The following is a 20,631-nucleotide window of genomic DNA, read 5'->3' on the forward strand; positions in this document are numbered from 1 at the left end:
TACAAATAGTTCATTCGTTTTAAATCAAATGCCTTTTAAGTTTTTACATGTTTTGTGGCTAAGACATTTCCCTTCTTCAGGGCTTAGGCCTTTCTAACTCTGAAAACATGGGCACAACTCTGCTTTGGTCACTGACCTCAGACTTATCTGTTCAGCTCAATCCTTGTTCCAAGGTTTTTCTGAAACTGTATTATATTATATATATATATAGGCCACAGTTCCATGTGTCCTATTTTATGCCTTCATTAAACTGCTGTTTCAAGATGGCTCATAGCCAAACATAGCACCCCAAGAGAACTAAGACACATTGCTCTGCCTCAAACTGGAAGAAAGGACTATCCTGAAATGGACCGGCAATAGCGCACATTTATCACCACTCAGACTCCACGGTTGTGATATTTAACCCCATCCATGCTCATGACGAGCCCAGCTTGTCATGAGTCAATTAGAGCTGTGCTCATGACGAGCTGGGCTCGTCATAACTGCCACGGTCCGCCCACGGGCGATTGATTCCTCGCCTGTGCGGGAGAATTAATCAGTGGGCGGAGTCGTGACGAGCCCAGTTCGTCCTGAGCAGAGCTCTACTGTGACTCATAACGAGCTGGGCTCGTCACAAGCACAGCAGCACCGCGACCCCACCCCGCGCCGTGGGGGAATTACCCCAAGAGTTCATCAGGTGTGTCTGTGGTGATTAAAGTTAAATAAGGTGTCATTGTCATACACATCTCATGGTATTTGCTAAGCTCTTCCACAATTTTTGTGAAGTGCTTTTCCTAAAGTACACTCTTCGTTCTGTAGTAGTTAGTACCTCACTTGTCGCTATGCTGCCTGATTGTATTCTCACCTGAGTGCCCATTTATTGCTGCAAAGCACTGCACCAGATCACAGCTCTGCACTCCTTTTGCACAGTCAGACCGCATTGGGGGGAGGGGCGGTGAACAGGTTAGTGATCCCCAATCATGGCGGTTGAGGCTATTTGCTTCTTGTGTCCAGGGGGCTGTCCTTATGGCTTTGGAGGGTGGGCGAGAGACTTCTCTTTCTGAAATGGACTCTCAGGATAGTGAGATCGAGCAGTCAAAAGCTTCTCATAAAGATAGAGTGCGGGGCAAGTACTCAGAACTCAACAGTCGACCAACAGGCACGATAATTTTATGTCTGGCCCATTGCTAGATTTTAGTTTGAAAGAAAAACCTTTGAGTTCACAGAAACACGAAATATCAAACAGTTCAATAAAGCCACAATTACATAGTGGCATTGTACAATCTCCAATAAGGCAATACACGCCCTCTGGTGCCCTCTTCCCTCTCTGAGTTTTAATGTCTACGGTCCACGGGATGCCACATAGGCATGGGCCTTATTCAAGCACAGGTGCAGTTTGCTCTAGCTCACCGAACCGGATCATGTGTAGATCAGTTCAATCGCTTTTGCCTCAACGAGTTTAAGGGGACAAATTGATCAGATTGTAGATTTGTCCCTGCCTCTTTGATGGGGTTATGGCTTTGATGGCATTGGCACACAGGCTCGACTGACCTGTTTGGTAGCAGCTCCAGTTGTGTGGAGCTGTAGCGGCAGCTTTACTCAGGCCAAGGACTGCTGGTGATAATCAGTTCAGGAGGCCTGCACAGCTCATCTGTGACAGTTGTGGTCTTACAGGTCGGATCAGTGCTTTCACAGCAACGTTGATGGAGGTTCTTCCTGGGGCAGTTCTGATGTTAGGTAGCGGCAGGCACATGTCTGGGCACTAGGTTTGGGGGGTGACACCTCCCGCCCAGGCAGGTCTTCGTTTCTGACTCTTGGGAACATTCACACCTCTTGGCAGGGGGTCAGTTTCCTGTCTTCGGTAGTAGTAAACGTAGTCTGTCAGCCAGGGCACAGGAGAGGATGGAGCAACCAGGAGGGCAACCTCTAAGGTAGCCACCAGAGTGCATGTTACATTAAATCCTACATTAGGAAAAAGTCGGGTTTGATGAGACAAGTTGTTTGATACCAAACATGACGCTTTTCAGTGGGACTATAATGGAGCTGACGTCCTTGGAATGCCCAAGTGCCAGCCCATGTTATCCTAAATCTTATAGTAGCTCCTAATGGAAGGAGGCTACTTTAGGGACATATAAGCTTGCACTTACATATTCACACCTTTAATATAATGCACTCTTCCTCCTGGGCTTAGGTGGCCTACGTTAGGGGTGACTGGCATATATTAAAAATAGTGGTGTGACCTTGCCACTCACGATGAGGGCAAAGTCAAGGTGGAGAAGTTGACTCTGCTCATGCAGTCTGCAATGCCAAGACTCCTGTCATCTGTTTACTTGGGCCACTCTGGGTAGCACAATCAGTGCTTCAAGCCCTGGTGATCCCTTTAATTCCCATGTCCAGTGTACTTGGGGTACCACTTATCAAGGACTTATAAGGGGGTTAAAGTTCTTGCTAATCGGGGTTACCAATTCACATGCATCATGTTTTAGAGAGAGAACACTGGCACTGGGGCCTGGTTAGCAGGTTCCAGTGGACTGTCGGGAGTCCAAACCATCAGCATTCGAGGAAAAAGTGTGAGGGTGACCGTACAAAAAGGGCCTTATCATACAAACCCTCTACCAGCATACTAGACAGAGCACAGGAGCACATCCCTTTACCTGTATACTACTGACACATCATAGGAGCACCACCCTCTTCCTGTATAATAGTGACACAGCTCAAGAGGACAATCCCTATATAATACTGACACATCAGAGGAGCACAATTTGCTAGTGACACATAGAGGACATAAGCCTCTACCAGGACTGGAGACATATCTTACTCTACAGTATTTCATGGTGACACCAGAGAGACCTACCTCTCTCCAGTGCTGAAACCCTCCTATTCCTGCTGAGGTGAATGCACCTCACCTGAAAACTCACATCCTCCTATCCTAGGATAGGATGAGATGTCTAACCTACCTCCTCGCCCATCATCTATAGGAAATTGTGATATACCTACAGAAACTGGTGCGGTAACTTTGATACATCTGGTAATTCTCAAATGCACATCGGAATACTTGATACTGGTATAATTTTGAGTGTGAAATTACCCACCTCATCCCTCTAAATGAGGGACATAGTAGGTTAATGCCACAATGTCTTCTGCATATTCAGTGTCCCGGCAACATGGGGTTATTCTTCACATTCTCAAATCACCTGTCTCCATCCCAAGTGCTGAATGTTCCGGGCTCCACCTCATTTACATGTTCACGTGTCAGTCACGCTTGTCTTCAGCCAGTCTCTCTGCTCAGCCTGTCTCTGGGTCTTTGACAGGGCCGGACTGGCCATAGCAGGCGCCGGGCATGTCCCCGGTGGGCTGCTAGGGTGGGGGCCGGTTTTTGGCCTGTGGGCGGCCGTTTTTGTTACCAAGGGTGGAGAAGTGTGGCTCAATGGTTAGAGCGGCAGACCCTGATGCAGAGGTCTGGCCCGGGACCAGGGTTCGATTCCCGCCTCGGCGGGTCTTGGGCTCAATTTCCCCGGACCTGATAATTCTCGCCTCGGTGCCTAGTCTAATCATGGGTCCCACTCTGTGACTCTGGGCAATAGCTTGCTTAATCTCCACAACGGCCCCAGCAGCGCTGTGGATGCCTGGCTTCAGCCTTGGGGGTGCCCAGGAGTGGACATTTCACAGGAAAGCCAGGATGGGTTCCGCAGCGGTATGAATACAGCGCTACGAGGCCTCCGGGTAGAAGTGCGCTATATAAAATACAAACATTTACATTTACATTAATATTGGCCCCTGCACAAAATCGGCCGAAACCGGCCTTCGCAAACTGCTCTGCAGCACTGCCCTCCCCCTCACCGGGGGAGGGGGGAGCGGCTGAGCAGTTTGCCAGGGCCGGTTTCTGTTCCAGTCCGGCCCTGGTCTTCGACTGTCTCTGCCTGAGGTGGGTTCTCTTCCTTGCGCCCTCTCCATGGATCGAGCTTCTCTGCAGCTTTAAAAATTCTGACCTCTCTGAGGTCCGTGAGGTGTCTGTGGGGAGAGGGAAAGAGTGTGAGAAGGATGTAAGATGGTAGAAGTGAAGGTACTTGGAGAGACTGCCGTTCAGAAATGAGGAAAAGCATGTTAGTGTTCTGACGTTTGAAAGAACCTGACCCTCCCCCTCAACACTCCCAACCTAAGGATGGCAGGGCCTGTATGAAGCTTCTTAATATCTAACCAGCATTTCTTTGCTCCCGACAGGAGAAGTTAAGAACTGAGAAGCAGAAAATGGAATCTCAGTATGAGAAACTGCGGCAGCTGCTGAAAGAAAATGAGCAAACACTACACAGAAGACTGGAGGAGATGGAGAAGAAAATCACCATGGTGGAAAATGCAAATATCACTAGACTCTCCAATCAAATCACCTCTCTCAATGCCCTGATAACAGAGATCGAAAAGAAGTGTGAGGAGCCAGTGTGGGAACTCCTGAAGGTGAGATATAGTTTGATGAATTCAAGGATGAGTAGATATATTCATACTTTGCATGCAGGGTTAAATGCGTGAATGTAATATACGATTTCCTGACGGGTTCAATGCACAGGGACCCCATGCACTATGACAGCCGCCCAAAACATACAGATGGAGGGTTATTTACACTGCCCCCTTTTGTTTGTGAGCCGAATACAATATACAGACTGGGGAATTTAATGTGACTTCCTACAGTATCACATACGTTTCTATAACCCATTGTTACATTCACTTTCCATGTTTAATGGGTTATTTCACCCTTGGACAGAGCCGTAACCTCCCCCCAACCCCCCGCTCTATTCCAGTGGTTCCTCCCTGACTTTGGAACACCGAGCCTTAGGTGCCTAACGCCCGTTGGGTGGATCATTGCCGGCTTATGTTCCTGTCTAGTGGAGAGCTTTGGTGTTGGTGAAGCATTAACCTAGTTGATGACGGGAGATTCCAGTGACTTTTAACACACCCATCTCAATATAAAGACTAGTTATTTTTACATATGGAGACCAAGGAGCAAAATGTGATAAAACAAGATAAAAATAGATAACATTACGAGAAGCAAAATCTGAGAGACTGGGAGGGAAACCACCTTTCTCCCTTGTTTCAGAAGTTTTAAAACATTTCTGCTCTTCAGCGCTTAAATTTCTCCTAATGAAGGTGGTCCTATATTTTCACTTACACAAACCTCTTGTTAGGGTGAACAGTGAGCCACATAATTGGGCGTTTAGAATGGGTAACGGTAAGCTCACTGGAGTTTTCTGCCCCCAGATTAAGGCAGATATTGCTGCATAAAAAACAAAGTGGGCACAAAAATGGGCAAGTAACTAAAAGGTGTGTATACATTTGCACAAAGACCTAATATTTGCCATGTGGGACCACAAAATTAATGAAACCGCAAGATCATGGTAGCCTACATATGGCCTTAAGTGAAGGGCATTGACTACCCATGACTACGAGTTGCCCTCTGTTATATCACTGAATGTGTGAAACTAATTTCCCTAAATTGCTGCCCATAGCAAGACAAATTTAATTTATAACTGGATTTTCTTAATACCCTTAACTGTAACCAAATTCCTCACCAATATTGCGTAGCATGAGTCCTGATATAAACCCCCTTATCATGGTCATGCATTGTCACCTTAACAGTGATGATCTCCTCAGATAGGTTGATTAGTTCACAGCCAAGTAGCTTCCTGAGAAATAGCTCCATGCAAGGGGTTTTAGGTGGCGATGATGGGGAGCATCCCTGTCTGGTTCCATCGCCAATTCTGAAAGAATCTAAATTGAATTTGTTGATCATGACCATGGCCTGTCAATGTTTGTACAGAAAGCTATTTCACTTAACAAGTTTACCCTAAACACATTTTCAGATGCCATTTCTGTTTCTAGGAAAATGATAGATAAGTGTTTGTGCAGCCCTTCCCACACAATGAATCCATGTTGCCTCGGGTCCAAGTTTGGGGCTCAAGCCACCACCCATGCAGATAAAAATGTAAAATGTTGTTTCATTAAAAAGATTTACAGGACAAAATGGGGCAGAAAGACCTATAATTCAAGAGGTTTTTGCTTCTTACAGAAGAGGCCTTCTTGTGTCATTCTATGGTGATGGCTCCTGACCTGTTGTTCTGACCTTTCATGACATTTACAGGTAATGGACCAAACGCACTGGGAGTTCCTTGCACCGCTTTCCCAGAAGGCCACCTGGCCCAGCCGCCTGGATGTTCCGAAGGGACCTCGCAGCCTCTTTTATATCTTTAATTTTGAATCTGAATTTAAGATAAAGTTTGTGTCTGGATGCAGGACCAAAACATTAACACCCATAAAAAGCAAAGATTTTAGTAGCAGATTTGTAGACCATAACTTCCAGCTTAGTTGTAATTGCTTTAATAATAATACACAAATGCCACTCCTGGCCAAAAGTGGAAGTTTTATCTCCAAGTTCAGTTTGGCGCATCCTTGCAGGTTGGTTTTGCCTACAGGACTCCTTCAGGCTAATGGCACTTTCACAATATCCTGGTGTATTCTGCTTACAGTGTCACAGAGATGCCACTCACCCATCCCAATATACAGGTTGGTTCTTCCTGCAGTGTTACATGCATGTCAGTGACCCATCCCGGTATAAAGGTCAGTTCAGCCTGCGGTGATGCATGCGTGTCAATAACCGATCCCAGTATAAAGGTCAGTTTAGCCTGCGGTGATGCATGCATGTCAGTGGCCCATCCCAATATAAAGGTCAGTTCAGGCTACGGTATTGCACATATGCCAGTATAAAGGTACGTTTGGCCTATGGTGTTACATGCACACCAGGAACTCATCCCAATATAAAAGTCAGTTCAACGTATTGTGATGCATTCATGCATGTCAGTAACCCATATAAATATACAGGTTAGTTCAGGTTAGTTCAACAGTAGCTCTCCTTTCTAATGATGGATTCATAATATACTGACCAGTGCTGCTGAGACCTCCCTATGTGTTCTAGTGATGGATTCATAATATTCTGTGCTGCTGAGACTGCCCTATGTGTGCTAATAATGGAGTCGTAATATACCAGCAAGTGCTTGGTATTGTTTTGCCTGTATTATATTTCTAGTATATCTACGAATTGCATAGCGGCTGATATAATTGCATGCGAAGCGTTTTGGGATACTTTGTAGCAACCTTACATTATCTCGAACTCCGGCTGTGCCCCAGTTTCGATTTATTACCGGGCGGCCATTTTAGTGTGTATTTACTTTTGCCCGTGTCCCCTCCCCGATCCCGCCTCCCAGCTGACCCTCCCACGCTCCGCCCCTCCACTATCCATTTATGCCAGATGAATCAACGCGCAGCGTCCACGCGCATCGGTCGCGCCGAAGGTGCGCCAAAGGTAAGCCCGTCTGCGCCCGTCCGCGCCTGGACCGCGCCCAGCGCCTGTCCCCCTGGTCCCCGCCGTTCCCAACCCACTAGAGTCACATATGATGCCGCAACTCTCCTCGCCCTCAACCCCGGACGCGCACCACAATGCTACGAAGCCACCCCAGGACGTACTCACGGCCCATTCGCCTGCCTCTCCTGCAAGCTCAACTGCTTCAGGACCCTCACCAAACCCACTCCCTCCACACACAGCTCCGTCTCTAACCACCTGAAGTGCATCCTGCTTAACACCCGGGCGGTCCACAGACACGCAATTGAACTCTGGGACCTACTCGACACTGCGTCACCGGACATCGCCTTCCTCACAGAAACATGGATGAACACATCATCAGCACCCGACATCGCCATAGCCATACCGGACGCTTACAAGATTATCCGAAAAGACCGCATCAATCAAACAGGAGGAGGCATCGCCATCATCCACAGAAACACCATCAAAATCACGACCAGCTCCGACGATAATCTTGCAACCGCCAAACATCTCCACTTCCAGATCCACACCGACCCCAGGACCACACTTAGAGGCACCCTCATCTACAGGCCTCCTGGTACCCGCACTCAAATCAGCGATGACATCACGGACTTCGTCAGCCCACATGCCCTCGCCTCCGAGAACTACATTCTTTTAGGAGACCTCAACTACCACCTTGAAAACAAACATGACAGCAACACCACCACCCTTCTGGACAACCTGGCCAACCTCGGACTCAAACAACTTGTTGATACCCCCACCCATGCAGCCGGACACACACTCAACCCTATCTTCACTTCCAGCAAGCATATCTCCTTCGACCGCATCACAGCTCTCCACTGGACGGACCACAGCTGTGTTCACTTCAGCTACAAAACCACCCTGAACCACATCCGCCCACAACCCATTCCTCGGAGAAACTGGAACAAAATCACCTCCGACCAACTCCTCACATCGCTAAACCAAAACCCTCCCACCCTCTCACTGGACCCAAACCAAGCGGCCACCAATCTCAAGCTATGGATCACCCACAGTGCTGACGAACTAGCACCCCTGAAAAAGCACCAGATCAAATCAGCCAGCAAAAAGGCTCCCTGGTTCAACGATGACCTTAAAAAATCCAAGAAGCTATGCCGCACCCTGGAGAAAACATGGAGAAAAAACCCAACCCCCGACAACATGGCCACCCTCAAGGCTGCCACCTGCAAACACCATCAACTGATTCGATCCGCAAAGAAATCAGCATTCAAGGATCGACTCGACAACAACTCTCACAACAGCAAGGAACTCTTCAACATCGTCAAAGAATTCACCACCCCACCGCAGCATCTAACGACATCACTCCCTCCCAAGACCTCTGTGATGCGCTATCCTCCTTCTTCTACAACAAAATTGCCGACATCCACAACAGCTTCGTGAATGCCCCCAGCCCCCCCATCCCCCTCTGTTCCCACTCCGTCTACTAACAACCTTAGCAACTGGAACCCAATCACCACTGAAGACACCTCCCGCCTAATGAACTCAATCCACTCTGGCTCGCCAACCGACCCCTGCCCCACTACATCTTCAACAAAGCTGACTCCATCATCGCACCCCATCTCCGTGACGTCATCAACTGCTCGTTCAACTCTGCCACCTTTCCAGATAGCTGGAAACACGCCGAACTCAGCGCCCTTCTGAAGAAACCCACAGCAGACCCCTCGGAACTTAAAAACTACTGACCCATATCCCTCCTCCCATTCCCGGCCAAAGTCATTGAGAAAGCCGTCAATAGCCAACTCGCCGCCTTCCTTGAATCCAACAACTCCCTCGATCCATCTCAATCCGGGTTTCGAGCCAAACACAGCACCGAAACCGCCCTCATCGCTGCGACTTACGACATCCGAACACTACTAGACAAAGGACAAACTGTGGCCCTCATTCTACTCGACCTCTCCGCCGCTTTCGACACAGTCTGCCACAGCACCCTTATACAACGCCTCAGCAACATCGGCATACAAGGAAAAGCCTTGGACTGGATCATCTCATTCCTCGCTGGGAGAACTCAGAGTTCGTCTTCCCCCATTCAACTCAGAGGCCACTGAAGTCATCTGTGGCTTACCACAAGGATCTTCACTCAGTCCCACCCTCTTCAACGTTTACATGAGTCCTCTCGCCTCCATCGCGCGTCAACACAACCTCAACATCATCTCTTACGCCGACGACACCCAGTTAATCCTTTCCCTCACCAAAGACCCCAACACCGCCAAAACCAATCTTCACGAAGGCATGAAAGAAGTAGCCAAATGGATGAAACATAGCCGCCTAAAACTCAACTCAGACAAAACCGAGGTGCTCATCCTAGGATCTTCCCCCTCCGCCTGGGACAACTCTTGGTGGCCCTCCGCTTTGGGCACAGCACCCACTCCCACAGACCATGCACGCAACCTTGGCTTCATCCTAGACTCTTCTCTCTCGATGTCCAGACAAGTCAACGCAGTTTCATCCTCCTGCTTCAACGTACTTCGCATTCTCAAAAAGATCTTTCGCTGGATCCCCCTCGAGACAAGAAAGACTGTCACCCACGCACTAGTCACGAGTCGTCTGGATTATGGAAACACCCTCTACGCCGGAATCACAACAAAACTACAGAAAAAACTTCAACGCATCCAAAACGCATCAGCGAGACTCATATTAGACATCCCTCGCCAAGACCACATCACCGGACACTTAAAAGACCTCCACTGGCTTCCCGTCAACAAAAGAATTACTTTCCGCCTCCTCACCCACGCACACAAAGCCCTCTACAATCTAGGACCCGAATGCCTCAACACTCGACTGTCCTTCTACAAACCCACCCGCCAACTAAGATCGTCCAATCAAGCCCTCGCCGCAGTCCCGCGCATCCGAAAATCCACCATGGGTGGCAGATCATTCTCCTTCCTTGCTGCCAAGACCTGGAACTCACTCCCCACTCACCTCCGCCTTACTCAAAACCACATCTCCTTCAGAAAAGAACTTAAAACGTGGCTATTCGACAAATAATGAACCCCTTCCTCAAGCGCCTTGAGACCCTCTGGGTGAGTAGTGCGCTATACAAATGCCCGAACTTGAACTTGAACTGCTGAGACTGCCATTGTGTGCTAATGATGGATTCATAATATACTCACTAGTGCTGCTGAGATTTCCTTGTGTGCTAGTGTTGGATTCATAATATGCCTGCAGGCATGTCCAGGATATTCACTAAGTACAAGAAAGGACTATTGTCCTTGACAAGAATGTGACAATCATTTAATCTAAGCCAACGTGCTTTGTCATTAACATTAGGTCTCTGCCTAAGAGACCAATGAGATTTGCAGGCAGGCATAAATCGGTGGCCAAAAGTCTTTCCCCGGTATCATACCCTGTGTGTAGGCTTAGAGGCAGACTGGGGCGACTGGGCCACAACTGTAGTGGTTGAGGTCATTTGCTGCCGTTGTCCTTGGAACCTTTCTGTTATTCTGCAAACTGGACCAAGTCCACCCTTTCCGCACCTTCTCTTGAGGGTGACGAGAGCGAGCACTCCAAGGCTTCTCAGGGAGGTAGTGTGGATCAACATACAGACACACTAACTTATTGTTCAACCCAGTTAATATGTTTAGGAAAAAAAAGTACTTTAGTCCAGCAGCAGTTCCTTTACTGGGGTGTGGGGCCATTGCCCCGCTTTCTATTTTGATATCCCCGGGCCCCGCAATAAATGATTCCTATCACAGCAGTTCAGAGCGTTGATTTTTATTTTATGTTTTGCCGCAGTGCTTGCGGCATTGCTCTGTAAAGTTTGCCTTTACAGCCTGACCCGCAGATGTCGGCGGAGAGCTTTTGACAGACTGGTTCAGCTGCCGGCCTGCAGTGCGCATGTCAGGTTGAACGGGTGCAGTACTCTGACCATCCGACATGCCCACTTGAACTCTCGCCTACCTGTGCAATGTAGGAGCCCGGGAGGTTACAGGTACAGCCTTCAGGTTTCCTAAGGAGCGGGGGCAGCGCCTGACTGAGCCAATCCTCATGCTGCTCTCTTGCGCTGTTTAACAGCAAGTGATTAGCGTATACATTGGTTCCGGACTCACGCGTTGGACCTTAGGCTGGGCTGAGCTGGTCACAACCTCCAATCACGCCTCACCAGATAGAGGCATAGTCACGAGGGATTGTCAGGCCGGTGAATGTCCCTCTCGTATTGCGTGTATGTCACGGTGGAACTCCGTTGAGGCTGTGAGAGGAGTACTACTCACTGTGAAGCACTGTGTTAAGCACTATGTGTACCTGTGTGTCACTGAGCCCTGCCTTCCAGCGCAGCCCAGGCTGAAAATTTAACAATTAGGTTTCTTCTACCTGAAGCTCCTCCCCTTGCCCCCCGTCCACCCCTGGTGTGTCTGAGAGACAGGGAGAGCAGAGCCCAAGCTGGGGGGGTGGAGGGTGACGGGGGCAGAATGTGCTGGGTGTGAATGAGAGTGATTCACCTCGCCGAGGTGGGGCCTGCAGAACAGTGCAGCTCAGGGCACATAGTTCCAATTATGGCAACACTCCCAATTCCCATACAGCAAAATACATAAATAAATCACACGACCCCTTGTTTCTGGAGGAAATTGCTGCAGGTTTGTTTGCATAACAAATATGTCAACATGGTGGGTTATCTTACGGGCGATCCAAGGGCAGGCCAGCCCCTATTTCGGCTGCCCGCCTGATGAGCCAAATGCCACTGTAGCCGTCGCCAATTGGTGGTTACCAATTTTAGGAGGGGCCACCCCTCCCAGTGGTGGACCGCCCTTACTCAAGCCCCCAAAGGAGCGGACCGTTCCAGGCAGCCCCCGGTTGCGCAGGCCCACAACCGGCCACAGGACTAACGGAGCGCCGTGGCTCTTCCAGGGGCCAACTCGAGGACATCCCTGGGGCCACTTGGCTTTGCCCCCTTGTTGTGCTCCTGCATAGAGTACCCTTCTGTACCTTCCAGCCTCTGGATCGCCCTGTAACTTCTCCACAGCTCTGGGTGTGGCCACTGTCACACCAGGGCCCCCCACCAAGGCCGCATTCCTTCTTACATCCTGCTGCTTCCAGAGCCTCCCCCAGGTCCAGCAAGAATATGTCCATGCACACCCTTGAAAGGTGCAACCCATCAACATCCAAGCATCACGTTGACTTGGCGTGCAGTAGCCATGTCTGATAAAGCCAAATCCCCTTTGCTCTGTGAATTTACGCATGTCTCTGTTCACCCTCCTGCGAGATATCTCCATGGCCTCCCCTGACCGTGGTCCTTGCCAAACTAGGCGCAGTGTTATTTTAGACCACCACAGTTCACTTGACACCAACTCGTTGCTCAAATGACACATGGTGTCCCTCATCTTTTGCAGCAGTACCTTCGTCCCCAGTGAAGTCAGGTAATTCCCACCCAAGTGTATTACCAGAATGTGTGATGGAGCGATACCCCCCCCACCCCGAGTCTCTGCTGCAGCTTCCTCATCAAACCTTTCCAACACATCCCTGGGTAACCTAGCCACGTTATCTCAGTGCCGGAAAAGCCATGTCGCCACTTCCTGCTCGCAGCCCACCGTGACACTCTAGCGATGCCCGAATCGCCAATCACCCAGACCTTGGTTCCTGGCAAATAAAAAGATGTTGTGTTTGCAAAGTTTTATTAATATTCGACACACTCTACTTCACTACATTGCACATCAAAACACTGCAAATCCACTGGCCTCAGGGGCCCCCTGTGGTACCCCATTGTAATCCTCCATACCCTTGCCCGTGATCAAGGCCTTATGTATCTCTTGAAGCATTGAGAGTCCCAGCGCCCCACCTGCTTGATGCGCTCGGCCGGCAAACCTGCAAGAAAGGCAGTGGTGGCCGGCAAGATCCTGAAGGAATGGCGACAGAACCTCTTGCCCACCCTTGTGTGGCCTGACAGTTGTAAACAAGACTGCATGATGTGGCCTACTTGGAACTTCGTGACCGGAAACCTGTCCTCATGCATAAGGAGGTACCCTTCAACCCCAGGGCGAAGTGCTAAATTGGCGGAGACCACGACCACTGGGCCATCCACTGCCTCGCCCAGCCTCTGTAACAGGACCACTCTCCCTTCCCCTGCCTGGTCCGTTTTCTACCGCCTCACCACAATCCTGAGGCAAGTCCTGAATATTGTAGCATCCTTTATGTCCAGTGCTGCCCGAGAAGTGTCCGTCTTGGACCTAGCCACAGTTCACCAATCCTAAAGGCCCCAAAGAAGGCCAGGGCAAAAGTTGCTGAAAATAGGGATGCTTCAAACACGGTGCGGTGCCCTTGGGTAGGCAGTCCAGCATCCCCTGCACGATGGAGAAGCCAATAGGGGACGTATTATCCGGGGCCCGCGGCTCGCTCCTAGCCCACCCTTTGTGTGCCGCCCTGATCAAAAAGGATTTCATGTGGTCGGCCTGTCCTCTTAACCTGGCGTGGTGGCTGATGGCCGACAGGTGACCCAGGATCCACAGGTGGGTTTTCCCACTATGTCTGGCCCACACGATAAACTCTTGTACTCTTAGTTCCATAGATGAGGGGTTCACCCTTTGCTTACTACTGCAACACGTTTAGTGAACTCCGGGACCTCACTGTCCTGCGCGAGACCCGGTCCAGGCAAGATGTGAGGCCATAACTGCACTTTCCCGTTGGCAATATTGCCTGGCGGGCTGGCAGGATTTTTGAATAAAGAACAATTACCCTTGTCAATCATTGCCCACACTAGGCCCTTCCCCCTGCTGCCGGCAGTCGATCAGGATAGCGCACATCATTCTAGCCCCGGGGCCCTTCTGTCAATGTGCTTCTCCATCCCTAGGCCAACGAGAATCCCCTAGGCCCCAGTGTGAGGCAGGCCTGCGGCCTCCCAAACCCGGTGTAATCTCCTCCTTGCAGCGGCACACTGCACAGCTGCACAGCCGCCCGGCCTGCCCCATGCAGCGAGTGCACTAGGAGGCCCGAACCGAGACCGTGCAAGGCCTCCCCCACATAATGCCACTAATATCCCATGAGCAGCTCCCTTTGCACGGGGAACTACAATCAACACGCGCGGGCTCCCATCGAAAAACAGGCTGGCGTGTGGGGGGGTGGTGACTGACCTGCTGTGACCGGAGACCACACAGAAAGTGTCCCCAACCATCTCTAAACAGTGGGGGCACAGTGCCACCAGGTACTGCGGGCGTTGACTCTAGGCTCCTGCTGCATCTGCCACCATGATTTAAACTCGGACCTCCGGTTAAACTTTACACTACATGCGCCTACACGACCCTGCAGCCCACCCTTGTGCCAGCCCACGCGGGCCAAGCTCAACTGCGGGCACCGCCGCGTATGGCCGCCTGAAGCCCTGGGTGCTGATATTCCCTGACGAGCTCCCTGCACCCAATACGGCGAGGACTCACATTTGTGCCCCCGGGAGGAGGGAGGCCCGAGCGGGCGGAGAGCGAGCAACCGGGTGGTGGGGCGCCCCAAACGTGCTGCCTGCTCCTCCGCTTCACCGAGCGGGAGCTAACCCCCCACCACAGCAGGTCACCCCGGGGGAAAAGATGGAGTCGCGATGGTTTGCTGTTTATTTTCTATTGAGTGTTCCTCACCCCAGAAAACACACTTGGCTTCTCCTCCTGAACAATCCCTCCTCCTGCAGGGCCGGGCACTCTAATTTCCTTTCTGAGCGTACAGACCGGTTTCTAGGTACTAGACAGACCCTCCTCTTCTCCAGCAGGCGATGTCTCCTTCTGTCTGGGAGAAAGGCTGTTATTCAGACAATAGATCTGGTCACAGAGCAGCTTTTTCAGTACTCTGCGGAGCACTCCTGAGAAGAACTCCCCAAGAAGAACTTGAGATTTGAACAAAGTGGGGTGGTTTGGGTGTCTTTTGAATACTCCAGGCAGAGGACGTTGTTTCAGTGTTAAAGGTTATGTAACTGTCTGCTCAAGGCATATGAGCATCAATTCGGAGTAACAACTGCACTCAGGGTTTTCACAAAATGCTTGGCAGTAGTCGCAGCCCATCTAAGAAGGCAACATATTCATGTCTTTCCATACTTCGATGACTGGTTCATAAAGGCCAGCTTGCACAAAAGCTATCTACGCCACACACAAAAACCCGTGCAATTGCTCCACGAGCTAGAATTCACCGTAAATCTGTCCAAATCCGATCTCCAGCCATCGTCTCAAGTATATCTAGGAGCTACTACAAACACACAAAAAGCTTTAGCATACCAAACTCCAGCCAGAGTCGGGAATATACAAACCCTGATGTCTCAGTTTCAGCCTCAACACTCCTTACCAGCTCGAGTGTTCATGCAATTACTGGGAATGATGGAGCCTGCCATTTTTATAGTTCCCCTATGCAAGACTTCAAATGCGTCCCCTTCAGGAATGCTTAGCACGTCAGTGGAACTAAGATCACAGTCAGTTATCAGATCTGGTGTTGGTAGACGGCCGCACCCATCGCTCGCTGCAGTGGTGGAACACACAAAACCTTTTAAAAGTTCGGCCCTTCAGCGACCTGGTTCCACAGATAGTACTGACAGCAGACACATCACTGACAGGTTGGGGAGCGCATCTCCAAACTCACACAATTCAAGGCATATGGAGCTTGCAGCAGAAACAGCTTCATATAAATTATCTAGAGCTGCTAGTGATTTTTCTGGCACTGAAAGCCTTTAAAGTTCAGCTAGTACGCAAGACTGTCCTAATTCGTACAAACATGACAGCCATGTACCACATACAAAAACAGGGAGGGACACACCCTCTCCAGCTGTCACAGCTAGCAGAGACCATCTGGAAATGGGCCATACATCACCAAATATATCTCCTAGCAGAACACCATCCAGGAGTAAACAATCTGATGGCAGATTTGCTCGTCAGACACAGCAAATCCACGAATGGGGAATACACCCTCATGTTCTACTCCCATTCTTCCAAATATGGGGATTCCCACACATAGACTTGTTCGCCACACATCTAAATGCAAAATGGCCAAACTTTGCATCCAGGTATCCACACCCATTATCCAAAGGCAATGCAGTATGGATGAATTGGTCAGGGATATTTGCTTATGCTTTTCCGCCTCTCCACTCATTCCACTAGTGATTCAGAAACTCAAACAAGTGTCCCTGACTCTAATCTTAGTTGCTCCCACAGGGGCATGTCAACCTTGGTTCACAACCCTATTGAAACTCTCAGTAGTTCCTCACTAAAAACTACATCTTACACCCAGTCTCCTCACACAAAGCCATGGAAACATAAGACATCCAGACCCCAGTCAACTCAATCTGGCAATCTGGCTCCTGAAGTCTTAGAGTTTGGCTATCTTAATCTACCGCCAGACTGCTTGGTATAGTATCAAAGAGGCTAGACGTCCTACCACAAGAGCTTGCTATGCAGTAAAGTGGATATACTGTAATAATGACATCAACCCGCATTATATGTTATTTGTTACATCTACAATGCTCCAATTTAGCATACACATCCATACGTTTGCATCTGGCTGCAATAGCTGCATACCTCCAGAATAGACCACATCGATCTCTTTTTAGAGTGCCTGTTATCATAGCACCAAAATAAAGTGGTTCTTCGGACTAATCCTAAATTCCTTCCTTAAGTAATTTCTTCTTTTCATATCAATCAATCTGTTGAGTTACCTGTGTTTTTCCCTCAACCAGATTCAGTGACAGAACGTGCCCTAAACACATTAGATGTGAAGAGAGCATTGCTTTATTACATAGAAAGGACAAAACCTTTCAGTAACACAAATTGACTTTTTGTCGCTTTTGCTCCACCACACAATGGCAATCCCATCTCAAAATCAGGTATTGTAAAGTAGATAATCAAGTGCATTCAAATATGCAATGCAAAAGCAAAACTAACGTTAACAGTTCCCCTAGAGCACACTCTACACGCAAACTGGGGGCTTCTATTGCATTCTGAGGAAATATACTCATAGGTGACATATGCCGAGCTGCAACATGGTCTACACCTCACACATACACGAAACACTATTGTGAAGATGTGTTAGCAAGACAACAAGCTAGAGTTGGCCAGGCAGTTTTACGTACGGTATTTAAAACCACTGCAATAGATACAGGTTAGCCACCGCTTTGGGAGATAAATGCTATATAATCAATGCACAGCATATGAGCTACAGCTCATTGTCTTGAAGGGAAAATGCTACTTACCCAGTATGCATCTGTTCTTGGCATATAGCGCTGTAGTCATATGCGCCCACCCGCCTCCCCGGGTACCTATACCTGTTGCAGTAACATCTTACTTAGATGCATGCATTCATGGACCTCTCCTTTTACTACTTTTACTAACACCATTATCACCCTCTGTGGGAAAACAATCTAACAATGGAGTCGATGCCCATGCGCACTAACACCGAAAGGAGGAGTCACCTACCTCGTAACTGGAAAGACTTCTTCGGAAAAAAGTGCAAACATCCGGACCCATCACTAGATGGCAGACTATGCCGAGCATATGACTCTACAGCTCTATATGCCAAGAACAGCTGCATACTGGGTAAGTATCATTTTACGTCCAGTGGTTCCCTTTCGAATTTCATTTTCTGGATATTTGGCAGACACAGCTTGTGTGCAAGGTGATTATCTCACAGAATGTAGCAATGATGCTGGTTCCAAGCCATTGTATCCAAAACAAAGACGCAATGAAGGGTGGATCACTACACTTGGCTGTCATCAGCCTTCCTAAGGTAGCAGTCGACATACAAAAGGGCAAACCCTGTCTTGAAACTTCCTCATGTTGATTAACCGAAACTGCTGGCCCAACCCAACACAGGACGAATTAATCGGCCACTGTTTGCTAACGAGAACTTTGTTGAATTTTTTACAGGTAGCCCAGTCTACATCCTCCTTCATGTTAGTATCTGGGTCTCCACCCTCCAGCCACAGAAACGTAGTCAATCCACTACCACTGTCCACTGCCTGAGGAAGATTTATCCATCCTCCACCTTTTGCCGTGCTAAACCAGGGACCATCCAGATTGGATCCCACTGGTCCAAGTATTGAGGTTCAGAAGACTTAAAGTTTGTCCACTGGACAAACATACATATACATGTGTACACTCGGCCCCCTTTGCCTCCACCCCCATCCCCTCCTTCAGCCCCCCCCAGTGAGTGGGGCCAAGTGACTGTAATCTTCTGGCATAGAAAAAGTTACTTTTGAAGCCGAATGATTCAGAAATCCCAGAACGGTACCACCGCCTCTTTCTATAACTAACCTATGATTGTCATGGAAAGGCCTAGGCTTTGGTGCACACAGAATGCCAGGATACCAGTTTCACCCGCAGTTGGACCGCGGGCAGGCCTGCCTTGAAACTTCCACATGTTGATTAACAGAAACTGCTTTCCCTCCATTCACCCCTGCAATCTGCGGAACGGGAGTGCTCGGGAAGAATGAATCAGCTGCTGTTTCCTAACAAGAACCTCATTCAATTTGTAAAGGTAGCCCAGTCTCCATCCTCCTTTGTGTTAGAATCTGGATCTCCACCCTCCAGCCACAGAAATATAGTCAATGCCCCTCCACTGTCCACTGCCGGAGGAAGCTTTGTCCATCCACAATGTATGCTGGGTTTCACACTAAAGCCGAACTTTAAATGAGTGGGGTCAGTGGACTGTACTCTACTCAGACATAGAAAAAATGTATTTTGAAGCCTAATGGTTCACAAATCTCAGAACGGGGCCACCACCTCTTGTGACTAACCTCACTTTGTCGTGGAAAGGCCTAGGATCCTCTGCACACAGAATGCTAGGATACCAGTTCCACATGCAGTTGGACACTCACGGCAGGGGTACATGCTCGTACACCATACACCAAAACTGTAGCCCGATGCAAGATAACTTGCTATGGTAGTCATGTTCCCTGAGCAACTCTCTCTTTGCTTATAGGGTTGTCTGGAAACCCTTTTTGACCCTCCACACATGGGTCACCTTCCCGCAGTGCCTTAACAAACGTTAGACCCACAAGGATGGTTTTACACAAATACCTGCTCCTCCTGGGCATCTGTCTTTTCCCTTCTTGGATACGCTTTTGAAGGAACCTCTCCCTGACATGGCCGGTTTCGAGCATTCGGCTGCCGCTTTGCCTCTGCTCTAAGTGACTGTTGCAGGAGTTCTGATCTCTGTCAGGAAATTTAGCAAGAAACTAAATTCTCTCCTAATGCGCCTTCTGCTCGTACTGCCTTATGCAGGGTGCTCTTCTCCTACCCCTTCTGCTTGTACCTCCTCCTTCCGGGCACTCTTCTCGTAAACCCTTCTGCTTGTACCTCCTCAAGCAGGGCACTCTTCTCGTACCCCTTCTGCTTGTACCTCCTCATGCAGGGCACTCTTCTCGTACCCCTTCTGCTTGTACCTCCTCATGCAGAGCACTCTTCTCGTACCCCTTCTGCTTGTACCTCCTCGTGCAGAGCACTTTTCTTTTACCTCCTCATGCCCGCCACCCTTCTCATACCACATCTGCTTGTACCTCCTCATGAAGGGTACTCCTCTCGTACCCCATCTCCTCTTACCTCCTCATGCAGGGCACTCCTCTCGTACCCCTTCTGCTTGTACCTCCTCTTGCAGAGCACTCCTATTGTACCCCATCTGCTTGTACCTCCTCTTGCAGAGCACTGCTCTTGTACCCCATCTGCTTGTACCTCCTCATCTAGAGCACTCCTCTCGTACCCCATCTCCTTGTACCTCCTCTTGCAGAGCACTCCTCTCGTACCCCATCTGCTTGTACCTCCTCTTGCATAGCACTCCTCTTGCATAGCACTCCTCTTGTACTCCATCTGCTTGTACCTCCTCATGCAGGGCACTCCTCTCGTACCCACTCTCCTTGTACCTCTTGCAGAGCACTGCTCTCGTACCCAGTCTGCTTACTGAGTTAGACTCTACCCTCACGGTAGATGCAGCAGCTCCCTCCGGGTTGGTCCCAAAGTGGAGAAGTGTGGCTCAATGGTTAGAGCGGCAGACCCTGATGCAGAGGTCTAGCCCGGGACCGGGGTTCAATTCCCCGCCTCGGCGGGTCTTGGGCTCAAAATTCCACGGACCTGATAATTCTCGCCTCGGTGCCTATTCCAATCATGGAGTCCCACTCTGTAACTCTGGGCAATAGCTTGCTTAATCTCCACAACGGCCCCCACAACGCTAAGGATGCCTGGCCTCCACCTTGGGGGTGCCCAGGAGTGGACGCCTCACAGGGAAAGCCTGATGGGTTCCACAGCGGTATTCGTACAAGCGCCTTGAGACCCTTGCGGGTGAGTAGTGCGCTATACATGTATCAATTT

At 49.5% G+C, this 20,631-nt stretch overlaps 1 protein-coding gene across 1 annotated transcript in view; it reads left to right on the forward strand.

The window, feature by feature from the left end:
• LOC144754219 (E3 ubiquitin-protein ligase TRIM39-like) overlaps window positions 1–20,631 on the forward strand; it is a 180,732-nt gene that overhangs the window by 84,715 nt on the left and 75,386 nt on the right. The window contains exon 3 of the mRNA XM_078641806.1: window positions 4,201–4,431. Coding sequence (XP_078497932.1) covers window positions 4,201–4,431 — 231 coding nt within the window. The remainder of the gene's footprint in view (window positions 1–4,200; window positions 4,432–20,631) is intronic.

The sequence above is a fragment of the Lissotriton helveticus genome, chromosome 5_1, assembly GCF_964261635.1.
Source record: "Lissotriton helveticus chromosome 5_1, aLisHel1.1, whole genome shotgun sequence".
NCBI lineage: Eukaryota > Metazoa > Chordata > Amphibia > Caudata > Salamandridae > Lissotriton > Lissotriton helveticus.